Source organism: Hoplias malabaricus, chromosome 4 (genome assembly GCF_029633855.1).
Source record: "Hoplias malabaricus isolate fHopMal1 chromosome 4, fHopMal1.hap1, whole genome shotgun sequence".
Taxonomy (NCBI): domain Eukaryota; kingdom Metazoa; phylum Chordata; class Actinopteri; order Characiformes; family Erythrinidae; genus Hoplias; species Hoplias malabaricus.
Window position 1 is genome coordinate 32387039 of NC_089803.1, and position 13710 is coordinate 32400748.

The 13710-nt window shown below is 36.3% G+C and overlaps 1 protein-coding gene across 4 annotated transcripts in view; it reads right to left on the reverse strand.

Moving 5' to 3' along the window:
* The window catches only part of ptprz1a (protein tyrosine phosphatase receptor type Z1a), a 55927-nt gene that overhangs the window by 28060 nt on the left and 14157 nt on the right, over positions 1–13710 (reverse strand). For all 4 annotated transcript variants that reach the window (XM_066668185.1, XM_066668184.1, XM_066668183.1 and 1 more), the window contains exons 2-4: positions 8344–8415; positions 1664–1843; positions 1095–1246 (exon numbers count right to left, since the gene is read on the reverse strand). In XM_066668185.1, coding sequence (XP_066524282.1) covers positions 1095–1246; positions 1664–1843; positions 8344–8415 — 404 coding nt within the window. The remainder of the gene's footprint in view (positions 1–1094; positions 1247–1663; positions 1844–8343; positions 8416–13710) is intronic.

Here is a 13710-nt window from a genome sequence, read left to right on the forward strand (position 1 = left end):
TCACAGGACACTTTTCCACTTTACCTCAGTCCATCTTAACTGATCTCAGGTCCAGAGAAGGCAGCAGAGTTTCTTGATCCTGTTTATATTAGATATCTTCTTTGCATGAAAGTTGTAACTAATGACCCATGCAGTGATTTCCACCACAGAAATGTGTGCTACCTGAGGGCCTGGAGATCATAACCAGCCAATACTGGGTTTGAGCCTTGTTCCTTACATATTGAGAATTTTCCAAATTCTAAAATTCTATTAAATGTAAATTATATTATGTACTGGATGAGATGACATTATATCTTGAATTACCTCACTATTTGCCAGTACAATCATTGAGATGAACCTTGCTAAATTTTTACTTCTAGAACACTGCCTCCCAGAGATGCTTTTTTAAACCTAACGATGTCACTCTTCTGTTGCCAATTATTTAGTTTTTGTAGCATTGCAATTTTTTGCTCAATCGCAAATTTTTGAAAAGTGTTGCTTGCATCTAAATAAATTTAAAAAAATGTTAGATAGCCATGAAAAAAGTCTGGCAATGCAAGAGCTGTGTAGAGTTGTAAAGTTGCAGGCTAACTGTTAAACCTTGCTCAACATGCTCCAAGATTCAACCTCACTCAGCCCACTTCAGGATCTATCCCAGTGCAATTAAAACTCACTTGTAAAACCCACAAACCTGTCTTCAGATCGCACATAATCAAATCTATATACATTTATATAACTCTACAGTGCATAAAATGTAATAATTATATACAAAGAATGTTCTTCAAGGGACACATGCAACATCCAAACAAGAAAAAGTCTGTGTACATGACTTTACATGCTACCAGTAAACAAGAATGTTCAATATTATAGGTAATATAATACTGTGGTTTATTTTTGTAATATATGAACTCACAAAAACGTTGTCAATATTAAAGTGTGATTGACTTGTCTGATTAACTGACATGAAATTAAAGTTTGTTTCTTATTAAAATGGACACACCTCTTATATGAAAATGACACCAGGGTATAATACAATGCAAAAAATAAAATATAAAATGTTTGCAGATAAAAGGGAGAAGTATAAGGCTTTTATGGTGTAAAGAAAGTTCTCTCACCTCCAGCGGGAATTTGACTCCGTTAAGGCTATGCTCAGAGCCATCAGAAGAAGCATTGCAGCGTCCCCAGTGAAAAGTGATGCGGCCCACTTTAAACCTGGACTTCAAGCCCCCTCCACTTACATAGAATTCACCATTCACGTCTATGGCCACTGAAAGAGCCAAGTGAGAGCAAGAAGGAGAGTGTGCATTACTTCTGTCAAATCAATGAAGTCCAAGACAGCACCTAATTTACTTAATTTCTCATCTTACTAAACACAAATATGTGTATAATGTGGGGTCACCAGAACTTACAGCTAATCTTTTCAGATATACCTCTCAAAACTGACAGGTCTGTGGAAAATGAATGAAATGTAATCTCTGACTTTAGCACCGTAGTGACAAATTGACGATTGTACAACCTGTTTACCTTAGTAAACTAAGGTACGTGGTTATCAGTCTAATGGCTTGTTCTGTTAATATATTGAAACGTTTTACAATTAAACATTGCATATGTAGTAACCTTTACATTACATTTGAATTCTTATCAGCATCATACACTGTGTCTGAACTGCTGAATAGCAGCACACCTGTCTTGCCATCGTTCTTCACTGTGGTGGACTCACTGGTCTGCTTCTCCCAGCCCTCTAACCTCAGCTTCTGGAACTGAAGTTTGACTTGTGCCAGGCTTTCTTCAATGTTTATGGGTGACTGCTTGGCATTGTTGCATGATGGGTATTTCTTTGCCCAGTTGTTTTGATTTAGAGTTCCTAAAGGAGAAAAACACTGCTGAATGTACATTTTGTAGCTGCATAGTAAACTCTAATGATTAAAAAGAGATAATATTTGTGTATTTTCAAAAACGGATTCAATGAAACAGCACCTTCAGTATGTGCACACACAGATATATTATTAAATAAAATATCATAAGCTAAATTAAAGGCTAAATCTGGGATCTCTTAAGGGACATGTCCTTAACACAAAGGCAAAGCTGATGAATGAGGTCATCCTTAGGCCTGGGTAATAGCTATTAGCATGTCAATAGCTGATAAACAGTAAAGTAGAGCAGAGCAAATCAAAGGAGAGGAGACCAGTGCAGAGTACAGTGTAATACAGGGTATACAGTATAACAGTAGATTATGGCCCTTGAAGTATGCTAAACAGAAAACATTTTTTAATATTAGTGAAAAGTTTGCCAAAGGTAAACTGGGGTTTTCTTTATGATAATACCCTGTGCACATTTTTTGAAAGCATGTCAGAATAAAAATCTTTTGCTGTCCAGTTTTGCCATATGCCTTTGAATAAATAATGAAAATTTACAAACAAAATTTTATTTTAAAATTTTTATATTAAATTTTTGTAATATAATGTTTGACAATAAGTTAAATGTTTATGTAATTTATATATATACATTTATAAATCATTGAAATTAACTTTTTTTCTGAGGGAAAAAGAAGTTATTTACAAAGGAGCATAATGCTTATATTATAATATCAAAACAAAATTATGCGGCATGGCACTGGACTGTATATAGCATAAGTTAGAGTATGTGTTTCATTCAGTAATAATAATACTAAAGACATGAGACTAATGATGTTAGCTCAGGAGTAGTGTATTTAATATGGTCTGAGGACAACAAATGTTCCAAACTGTTTGACATGAATATGCGGGCTGAAGGCTCAATAAACACTTCTGCTTCTCAGTGCTCACTTAATTACAGACCTGACAAGAACAAGTAGTATCAGTTGTAAGCTTGCTGCAGACAAAGGGCAGTTAAATGCTGTCCTTCTTTAACTATTTGCCAAAATATCAGTTTTTTCTGTAGTTAAGTACTAAAAAAAGTTAGGATAAATATCAAATTTACACTCAGAAGTTTTCATTATTTCTGTTGTTTACTCTCTTTCTGTCCCAAAGGACTGTCATAGTAGACAAGAAAACAGGAATGCTGTGTACTGGAATTTAAAAAAAGAAAATAGTAGAGGAAGAACAAAAGCTCATTTAAGCCATTGTTTTTTTCAATTCTAGTGATAAACAAACTTTCATATTCTGTAATGAGCTACCTCCTCTTCTAAAGGCATTTGTCCAGATTTTGGAGCTGGAATCACATGAAAGTTCTTTCTGAAAGAGGCATTTTAATGAGTGAGAGAATTTGAGACGACTGTTTCAGAGCCAATACTGATAAAAGAGAGCACTCTCCACACACACACACACACACACACATACACACACACACACACCATTCAGCAGGAATTTAAGAGCTTTGCCTCAAAGTTGTATGAATAAATCAATAAAACCGACAGTACATTAATACATTAAAGATTTTCACATCTCTCACACTGTCAATCTATAAGTTTATTCTTGTTTTACCTGAAGATTTTACTCTTTTCCAATGTGATACTACAAGGAAATATCACGTCTTTGGAAAACACGTAATACCACAGTAGAATCTTCAACTAAAGCCATATTAGAATCACATTGAGAAGGCACTTATGAGCGAGAGGAATCTTTTAATGGTTTAAATATTATCCACATATTTAACGGCTCTCCTAGAACCATTTTAATTACATGTATTTCAACTTAAAATAGGCTATTTCATTTCAACTTATTTACAAAATCTTATAAAATGTTTTAAAGTAAGAATAACCTAACCACTGAAAGTGGTTAGGATAGAAAGTGGTTCTATCTTAATACTGTGCCAAGTATTCCTCTTTCTGTCACTGCTTTTTTAGGAATTTCTAAAAGTTATCAAAGAATATCAATAGTCGTGTCTTTACAAACATACAAATTATGTATATAATGATGGAAAAGTTACAAATGTATTTCCACAAAAGCTGGAATTGCAATAAATGCAATAAATACAAGAATCAATGAAGGGTTAATTCTCTTCAACATTTATTTAACAAACAAATTGGAAAACATTTCCTAATTTTCACTGTGCAAGTGATTGTGTTTTGTAAACATAAACAGTTTACAATTTTATGCTTGCACCATAACCCAAAAATGTTGGGACAGAGGCAAAATACAGGTAATAAATTTATAGACAATTCATGTCACACTGTTCTGAAGTATTACACTATAAGAAGGTACATTTAAAAAAGATATAAAACAACATTCACTAAAGGGCCAGTCTTTTCAGCAATAAATGAGTCATTGCACATCACTCCAAATACGGTTGGTATTTTTCAATAAAAAATTACAATGAAATCTTCAGTTCATAAAACCATGAAAATTTTCAGGGAGTCAGGGGATGTGTCTGTAGGTAAAGATCTACTGTTGAAAGTCATTGTCACTTATCACTGCATCAAGAAATGCAACCTGAAACGGTATTATGCAAATAGGAAGCCATATATTAATTTTGCACAGAAGCGCAGATGAGTTATCTGGACCTGAAGTCATCTGAGATGGATGACAATGCTGGGCCTCATTCTGCAGGAGTTACAAAACCATGGTGAATGTGCTTTACTGACCTATCTGAGGTCCAGATCTGTCTCCTATTGAAAATGTACTACAAACTGGATTTCAAAAAAGTTGGGACACTAAACAAATTGTGAATAAAAACTGAATGCAATGATGTGGAGATGGCAAATGGCAATATTTTATTTGTAATAGAACATATATGACAGATCAAAAGTTTAATCTGAGCAAATGTAACATTTTAAAGGAAAAATATGTTGATTCAAAATTTCACAGTATCAACAAATCCCAAAAAAGTTGGGACAAGTAGCAATAAGTGGCTGGAAAAAGGAAATTGAGCATTTAACGAACAGCTGGAAGACCAATTAACACTAATTAGGTCAATTGGCAACATGATTGGGTATAAAAAGAGCTTCTCAGAGTATCAGTGTCTCTCTGAAGCCAAGAAGGTAAGAGGATCATGACTTCCACCATTGTTGTGCAGAAAGATAGTGCAGCAATACCAGAATGGTGTTACCCAGCGTAAAATAGCAAAGACTTTTAACATCATCAACCATGCATAACATCATCAAAAGATTCAGAGAATCTGGAGCAATTGCTGTTAAACGTCACTGCACCTCAAACAGGAATGCCACTGTCAAGAAAATAACAGAATGGGCTCAGGAATACTTCCAGAAAGCATTGTCAGTGAACACAATCCACCGTGCCATCCGCCGTTGCCAGCTGAAACTCTACAGTGCAAAGAGGAAGCCATTTCTAAGCAAGCTCCACAAGCTCAGACGTTTGCACTGGGCCAGGGGTCTTTTAAAATGGAGTGTGGCAAAATGGAAGACTGTTCTGTGGTCAGATGAGTCACGATTTGAAGTTCTTTATGGACGCCATGTCATCCGGACCAGAGAGGACAAGTATAACCCAAGTTGTTATCAACGCTCCATTCAGAAGCCTGCATCACTGATGGTATGGGGTTGCATGAGTGCTTGTGGCATGGGCAGCTTGCATGTCTGGAAAGGCACCATTAATACAGAAAACTATGTTCAGGTTCTAGAACAACATATGCTCCCATCTAGACGTCATCTCTTTCAGGGAAGACCCTGCATTTTTCAACAAGATAATGCCAGACCACATTCTGCAGCAATCACAACATCATGGCTACGTAGGAGAAGGATCCGGGTACTGAAATCACCAGCCTGCAGTCCAGATCTTTCGCCTATAGAGAACATTTGATGCATCATAAAGAGGAAGGTGTGACAAAGAAGGCCCAAGACGATTGAACAGTTAGAGGCTTGTATTAGACATGAATGGGAGTGCATTCCTATTTCTAAACTTGAGAAACTGGTCTCCTCTGTCCCCAGACGTCTGAGTGTTGTAAGAAGGGGGGATGCCACACAGTGGTAAAAATGGCCTTGTCCCAACTTTTTGGGGATTTGTTGATGCCATGAAATTTTGAAACAACATATTTTCCCTTAAAATGATACATTCAGTTTAAACTTTTGATCTGTGATTTGTGTTCTATTCTGAATAAAATATTAGATGTTGGCACCTCCACATCATTGCATTCGGTTTTTATTCACAATTTGTTTAGTGTGCCAACTTTTTTGGAATCCGGTTTGTAGCTTATCATAAAGAGGAGAGCCAGAAAATGGCAACCACATACTTGAACAGCTCAAGTCTTGAATATGACAAGAAAAGGCAAAAAATCCACTGCAAAACTGCAGCAATTAGTATCCTGAACTCCCAAATTGATTACAAAGTAAAATTCAAATAAAAAGTGATGTGCCCCAGTGGTAAACATGCAGCAGCAGTTTTTACATGTGTTTATATTTAACAATAGCTTGTATTTAAAAACAAAATATTTTGTTTGTCCTTTGTTCAAGTGAAGTAACAAAGAATATATTTCAGTTTTTGTTTTTTTGAGAAATGCCACTTTTCTGGAAAAATTTTTTTGTTATTTGTATTTAAAAGTAATTAACATAAGCTCAAAGTACTATCTGAAACATAAAACAATTTTTACATTGCATGTATCTGGCAGGAAACTGTCCCAGTGATGGTGGTGGCTTCTTTGTCTCAAAGCCTGTTTTATGGCTGAAAAAAACGGTCAATAAAATGTTGCAACTAACACTATTAAATCATTCTTAAATACTGACCAAATACTACACTACACTTGAAATGTTGTACTTTCCTTCCCTCACCCCTCTTACTCTCTCTGTGTCTCTCATGTGCTCTCAGCTCTTTCTCCAGCTGAGAGCACATAACCATATGAGGAATGATGGACTCTCAGGCAGTAAGTCGCCCCATCTGCATATGCCTTATTATATCCTGTTCTGACAGACACAAGTCTTTTCTCTGCCTCGTACACTCCATTACAGAAAGACTGCTGTCTGCCAGCTCGGTATGTTAAAATTAGCCTAGGGGAATTGATTGAATCAGAAGAGTTTACGGGTGTTCCTGCAGTTATGCAATAAGGCAGAGAAAGCGGGTCAGTTAGGGGGAGGAGAAGCTGGCATTCGGGCCAGTGCTGATGAACAATGCCCCATCTGCCTGGATGCTTGTCTGCATACTGGGCAAAATAACGTCCTCTTTGTCGTGCCAACCTCATGTATCACCCAGACCTTGTTTGTTGTGACGCGGAAGAGATGAGTGGCCAGGAAAAAAGAGAGTGAGAGAGTGTGAGAGAGCAAGAGATAGAGAGAGAGAGAGAGAGAGAGAGAGACAGACAGAGATGAGAGAGGGCTAGAGAAATGTATCTCCACAGAAGCTGAGCAATTCAGTGTTTCAAAGTAATATGCAATGTGACAGCAGTGGGGAATTATTTGCACAGAAGAGATACAAGTATGAACTTAAGTAAGAGACATTTATCTATGGTAAACTCCAATGACCTAAGCCATTCAACACTAGTTTTATCCTCTGCCTGACAAGCAAAAATAAATTATTAAAGAGAAATTCCACCCATTTTTAAAATTATTCTGCATAATTCAATTGCTGAACTCTTTACAAAGTCATTCAAAGAGGTTTAACATGAACTAGGAGTCACTAAAGCACTTTTTAGGAAGTTTTGTATTATAATTTCAATTAGTGAATTTCTGTGATGTAGAAGTAAATGCTTTCAATGCCTGGTTCCTATCATCATTGCTGTAAGCCATTCTTACTCTAGAAAGGTGCCCACAGGTCTTCTCCCAAACCTTTAGTCTATATTAACAATCAGGAAATGATGTAATATATTATCAGAGAAATCAAGGAAAAGAAACCGGTTTTATAATCTGGCCTACTTTTCCAAGTGGAGCTGGGTTAAAAATGGGGAGAATTCTCCAAGGTGCTAAAATAAGAAGAAAAGATGAGACAGACAGAAATGTGTCACAGAGATTATTTACTGCTGAAAACATGGATTATTGGCTATGTCACTGGTAGTACAACATAAACTACACACCCACTGTTTGGAGACATTTACTAGATTTGTGTGGGGTGACATTTGAAGAGCAATTAAAGATGTTTCAGTGTAACTCAAGATGTATTAGGACACAAAAAGTCCTAAGCCATATATGGATAAAGTGAACACAACTGTGGCTTGACCTTACAGAATCCCAGCCAGTTCACATGCTCAATTCTACCTCCAGCTTGTGCTTTAAAAAGCTCTTTTATACACAGTAATATTACTGTGACTTGAGGCCATATATATATATATATATATATATATATATATATATATATATATATATATATATATATATATATATATATATATATATATATATATATATAGCAGTCAGTTGTCCAGGGCAGCTGTCAGTATAGGTCCATATCTTCTCTCACTTTTAAAAACATCACAACTCTGCTATCATCATATCTTAGAAGTACCTACCTGCATATGACCAGTCTATGTTTTCTGCCAGCTTCTTTTGTGATCTAAATCCATAGGCTTGGGACACTTCCACTAGAAAGAAATAAAGAAGATATTACTTTAGTTTGTTATCATAAATAGCCACATGGAATCCTATAATTTCTGTATATTTCTAGAACACCAATAATATAAATACTGTGAAGAAATCAGGGTGAACAACTTCAAATTTAAAAACACAAGAAGAGCAACACCATCTCATTAAAAAATGGAATGGCTCGATTTCAAATAAATAGAGCACTGAAGAGAGAGCTATATACAAGTGGCATCCCTACAGCTTCATGTTTATATCTTTATTGTAAGTATTCAAATTTAAGAGTAAGATAAAAGGAAACTGATCTATACGAGTGAGTGTTCACTCGCTGTGGAAATGGACAATGTGTTAAGGATCATTCCTATAGTTCATCTTTGTGCAATGTAGAGAATTTATACTGAATGTAGACCCATAAGAAAACTCAATTGGAAAAATGTTTCCTTCACCACCTTTCACTCTCTCTATATTTAGAGCTCTGCATGGTGGTCTATAGTAAACCATTACATACTCTCAAAGGGTCACCACCCACCATCACAGAGCCAGAGGTTAAAAGTTCCCCCACACAACACTATCCATCATTCTGTAGACTAACAAAAACCTCAACCTCTGGTGGCAAATGACCTCTAAATATAGCCTGCTATCTTCTTCCGCTCTTTAGTCATTAACTACTAGATGAAACAAATAAACACAGCATCATATATAATTGCAAATTGTACAAAATTGTACAAAGTATTATGATTTACATTGTTAAACTAGTCTGTTTTCTATGGCCTATCAAATCTTGCTTCTTGAGGTTTTTAAAAAACACAGGGTTTAATGCAATCTTTAGAATAAACTATAAGTAGTAATTAACTTAAAACGTCTTTGGTGAAATAGGGAAGGGACCGATGCAGAGGGTGGAAAAAATAAATGCCAACAGTCTTCCTTGTTATGCTCTAATTTCCAAATGATTAGTATGTGCAGGCGGTATGTGGGCCAGGTCTCTGACCCAGAGCTGTCAACTTCCTAAGTGTGTCATATTAGCTTCTGAAGTTCATCCAACTAAAGTGATTTAAAATCAGAGGGAATGTGTGTGCAATGTAAAGTGTGAAGTTAGTTCAAACTACAGTTCTTACTGCATAAATATAAAAACCATGTGTAAATAATCTTATAAATCTTCACAAAGTTCAAACAGACATTATGCATACTTTCTAAGTAGGATTTGATACAATGGGATTGGGAAAATCTGCCTTTTCATTTTGTTAAATGATATATTGCACGGGCCCTGCCTACAATCTCCTGAGCTTTCCTTATCACTTCAAAGTATACCCTAGTGTGTCTTTAATGTCCTCACTTTTTGTGTGACCAAACTTTAACTGCCTTATCATTTTCCACTGTAGAATCATTATGTGAGGCATTTAGAACAGTTCAAATGACACATCACATCACCTTTAAAACCCTCTTCTCTTCTTTGTTCATGCAGTATCTCCCACACCAGACTATGCTAATGTCTTCTTTTTCCGCATAAAAGAGCAGTCCCTAGAGAGGACCCCTCTCCTTTGGGTGAAGGGGAACAATGTAAGCAACAATGGCCTTGACATGAAAGACCTCTTGTGTACTAGCCCTACCACGACAGGGGAAGATACATTACAGTGAAAAGGTGAGCCAAAGGTACCTGCCTACCTATCCAGTATCAACAGAGGATTATGTTTTTGGCTTGTCTTACTGTTAGCTTTGTGTGATGAACAAAATGACTGAGTCCCTATTGGATTGTCTGTGCACCTGTGACTACACAAGCACATCTCGACATATTCAGTACATAACTTCAACATCTGTCAAACTCAATCAATTTATTTGTATAGCTCCAAAACACTCTAAGTCTAATTTGATTACCGTTTTAAGTAAAAAAAATAAATAAATAAAAAAATAAAAACTGATAAAACAGAAACATAAAACCAGTTCAATTCAATTTTATTTAGAGAATGCTTCATACAACAGCCTGATGGGTTTCAAGGTTTCTGCTCCAACTGAGCAAGCAAGGGAAACAAAACTCAAAAGAAGGACATGTCTTTCTCTGCTTGACACATGTGCAAATAAATAACAGCGGTATGAATGACAAATTATACATGTGTAATATTTGTAACTTAATGGTATGGGCGTGCTAAGAGCTGTGTTAAAAAGTTTAGTGTGAAGCAGGTAAAGAATGAGAGTTGTAGTGTTGTCTGGGTGACTTAATGTGCCTTATCACTGTCTTCTCTATTTAAACAACATCAACATATTAATGAGCTAACTATCAGAGCTTTGAAGAGACTTAGCTAGATGTAAACTAACTGCAGGTAAATTCCCTGTCGCTCCACACTGTCTGCCTGATTACTTTAGTCTGGGAGGACCCATATTGCCTTTCACTCAATCAACAGACATGCTCCACGCCAACTGCACTGCTGACGGATCAATTTCCTGTTTGTGGTAACAGAGTGTGAATGAAGAATACAAAGACCTGCTGCGTCCCAACTGCTGGAGACACCTTTTTTGTAGACATCTTTTTGTTTACTGTTAACTGAAGAATGTGACACATACGGTTTCAAACAACCCATCAAAGCCTTTCAACCTCTCATATATTAAATAGTTTGTTAAATAACTAATCACTCGTCAGTACCATTCTCAGTGGCCTGTGCTACCAGATTTACCAACTTTACTAGAACACAACAGTTTCTCTCTTCTATGATGATCCTACTGTGGATTATAGGGACAAAAGGCTCAAGTCTGTAAAGTCTGAGTGAATTTAGCATCTGTAAAATCTGCAGACTGCAGGAAAATAAGAGGATTACAAAGACCCTCAGACACACACACACACACACAAGAAAGAGAATGACTGAGTAAGAGAGAGAAAAGCAGAGAGATAAGACAAAGCAGCGTATACAGAGCAACAAGTATACAGAGACCTTTATTTTTGATTTTGCAAAAGCCTATATATAATCTTTAGACATCATATCTGTAAATATGAATAAAAATGTATTAGAAATCTTAAAAATAAATCTGTTCTTAATATGAAAAAAAAACACAATCTCATTATAAAACATGACCCAAACCGAAAACAATAATCAAGGGTGAAGCTGAAGGAGCTTCTAAAGTTCTCATGGACAATATCATTACTTGGAAAATTGAAAAGGCTCAGAGTCATAGGTCAATCTCTCAATAAATTAGGTGAAGGTGCTTGAACAGCCTAGGCAATCCTAAATTAAAATATTATGGAGGATTTTAACATTCTGAGTTCATTATAGCCTTGAAGGAATTCAACTGGGAATTGGGCTCAGAGGGATCTCCTGCCGAGGCCAGGGATTTGTGTCAGCATATGAGGCTTCCAAGGCAGGCCGTTAAGTTAGGCCACACAGGCCACCTGGGCAAAGAGCAACCTTCCCCAGTGGCAAATGGCTCTTTCCAGGCTGGCGTAGTGACACTAAGGCAGGGTCTGGGGTTGTTGCTGGTTGTACATATTGATTCTGTTGTAGGAACCAAAAAAAAAAAAGCAGTAACAGATGTAAAGTATTAAAACTGTAAGAAGCTATTCGCTTTGACAAGCCTTTAAGTTCCACAATGTAAAAACATGTTACAGTAAATGTTAAGCATGCACATGATATCCAGGGTCATTCAGGTGATTGGCATTTACTAAAGCAACTTCTAACTAGGACAAATTAAATTTCTTTCTTTTGAAAGAAAGCAAATATTTATTTCATTTTTCCCTTCCTCTTTTATTCCATTTTTATTCTTCTTAGAAAAATGAAGAGTACTGGAAGCAAACCTTTGTTCACAGTTAAAAGTCTACATCTCTTTAAGTCACTGGGAAGCAAGGGGAACAGCCAGCATCTGCTGTCCTTTGAGACATGTCACCCATGAGCACTTCAAACCCCAGCCTACATTACTCAAATTAAATGGACACAGCATCAATGGCAGATGAAATAATGACAGCATACAGAGCAGAATAGAGAAAGACCAGGGGACGTATGAGGTGAGTTCAGAGAGCTCCAGCTGTAATAAATTTTCACTCTATCAAGACAAAGGTCAGAGGGCTATAAGATAATTACAACACTATAAAAAGCCACTGGGTATATTTTATTAGAATTCACAAGAAAAGTTACACACAAACAGAAGCTGCATGAAAAATAAATAAATAAATAAATAAATAATGTGTGATTGTCATGAGTCATATAAGGACATTAGAGCTGCTTATCTCTTTGCTGCATTATATTGTTGTAATGTATTTTTGATTTATTATAAGCAACCGTTCCACAACAGAGAAATTGCAGGTGATATCTAAAGCTGAAATATAAGGTGTTCAAAAAATAACAATAAAAAAATCTATTAACCTATATACTGCGTATCATTATAATACATGGGATCCAATCAGCCATAACTTTATAACCACTCCCTCAGCATACTTTTTGCCCCCTTTCACCCTGTCAGGAGCACCAGGTGTGATGGGGCTGGTGGATCATTCTCAGTGCTTCAGTGACACTGACATGATGGTGGTGTCTTAGTGTGTGTTGTGCTGGTACATGTGGACCAGACGCAATAGTGCTGCTGGAGTTTTCACACCACTATATGTCAATGCTGGACAAAGAATAGTCCACCAACCAAAAACTGCCACCAAAATGCAAAATGAAAATTGTAGGTTATATCACAGATACATTAATATTACTGGTTTAATGAGTTAAAGCAGGAAAACATAAACTGGATCTTGTCAAATAAAGAGGGCCAAAACACAATGCTCTGGCTGTGTCAGGCTTTGGTTTGCCTGAGGCAGAGAATACATATATGTGAGTATGAAGACAACATGACTTCAAAAATATAGAAAAGCATGACAACTGATAGTTAGCTCATGGTAAATGTTTTGTTTTATTTTTATGCTTTTTTTGTCAAAATTAAGGATGTGCTTTATTAAAAATTTAGCCTACTGAAATAAAGCTCCAATGAAGATATATATACGGGAATGAGAGTGTGTGTGTGTGTATGTGTGTGTGTGTGTGTGCGTGTGTCACATGAGCTTATCTGTTCTAATGTGACACGATGGTGTTAAAGTGTGTGTGGGAGTGGGATGTGGTTATAATTACACTGTAATCGCTGTCGATGATTCACTGTCTGATGGATACAATGAGAGAGACTGAAGAGTGCAAACATTACACAGTTATAACTAAGAAGACACTGGCTCAACATAAAATAGTTCCTTTCAATCCATGGTTTCTGACATTGGGTGGTGGAAAACTAAATAGAATGCTCCGTTCTTTGAACCTCTTCAGGAAGACAAGGTAAAATGACTTATT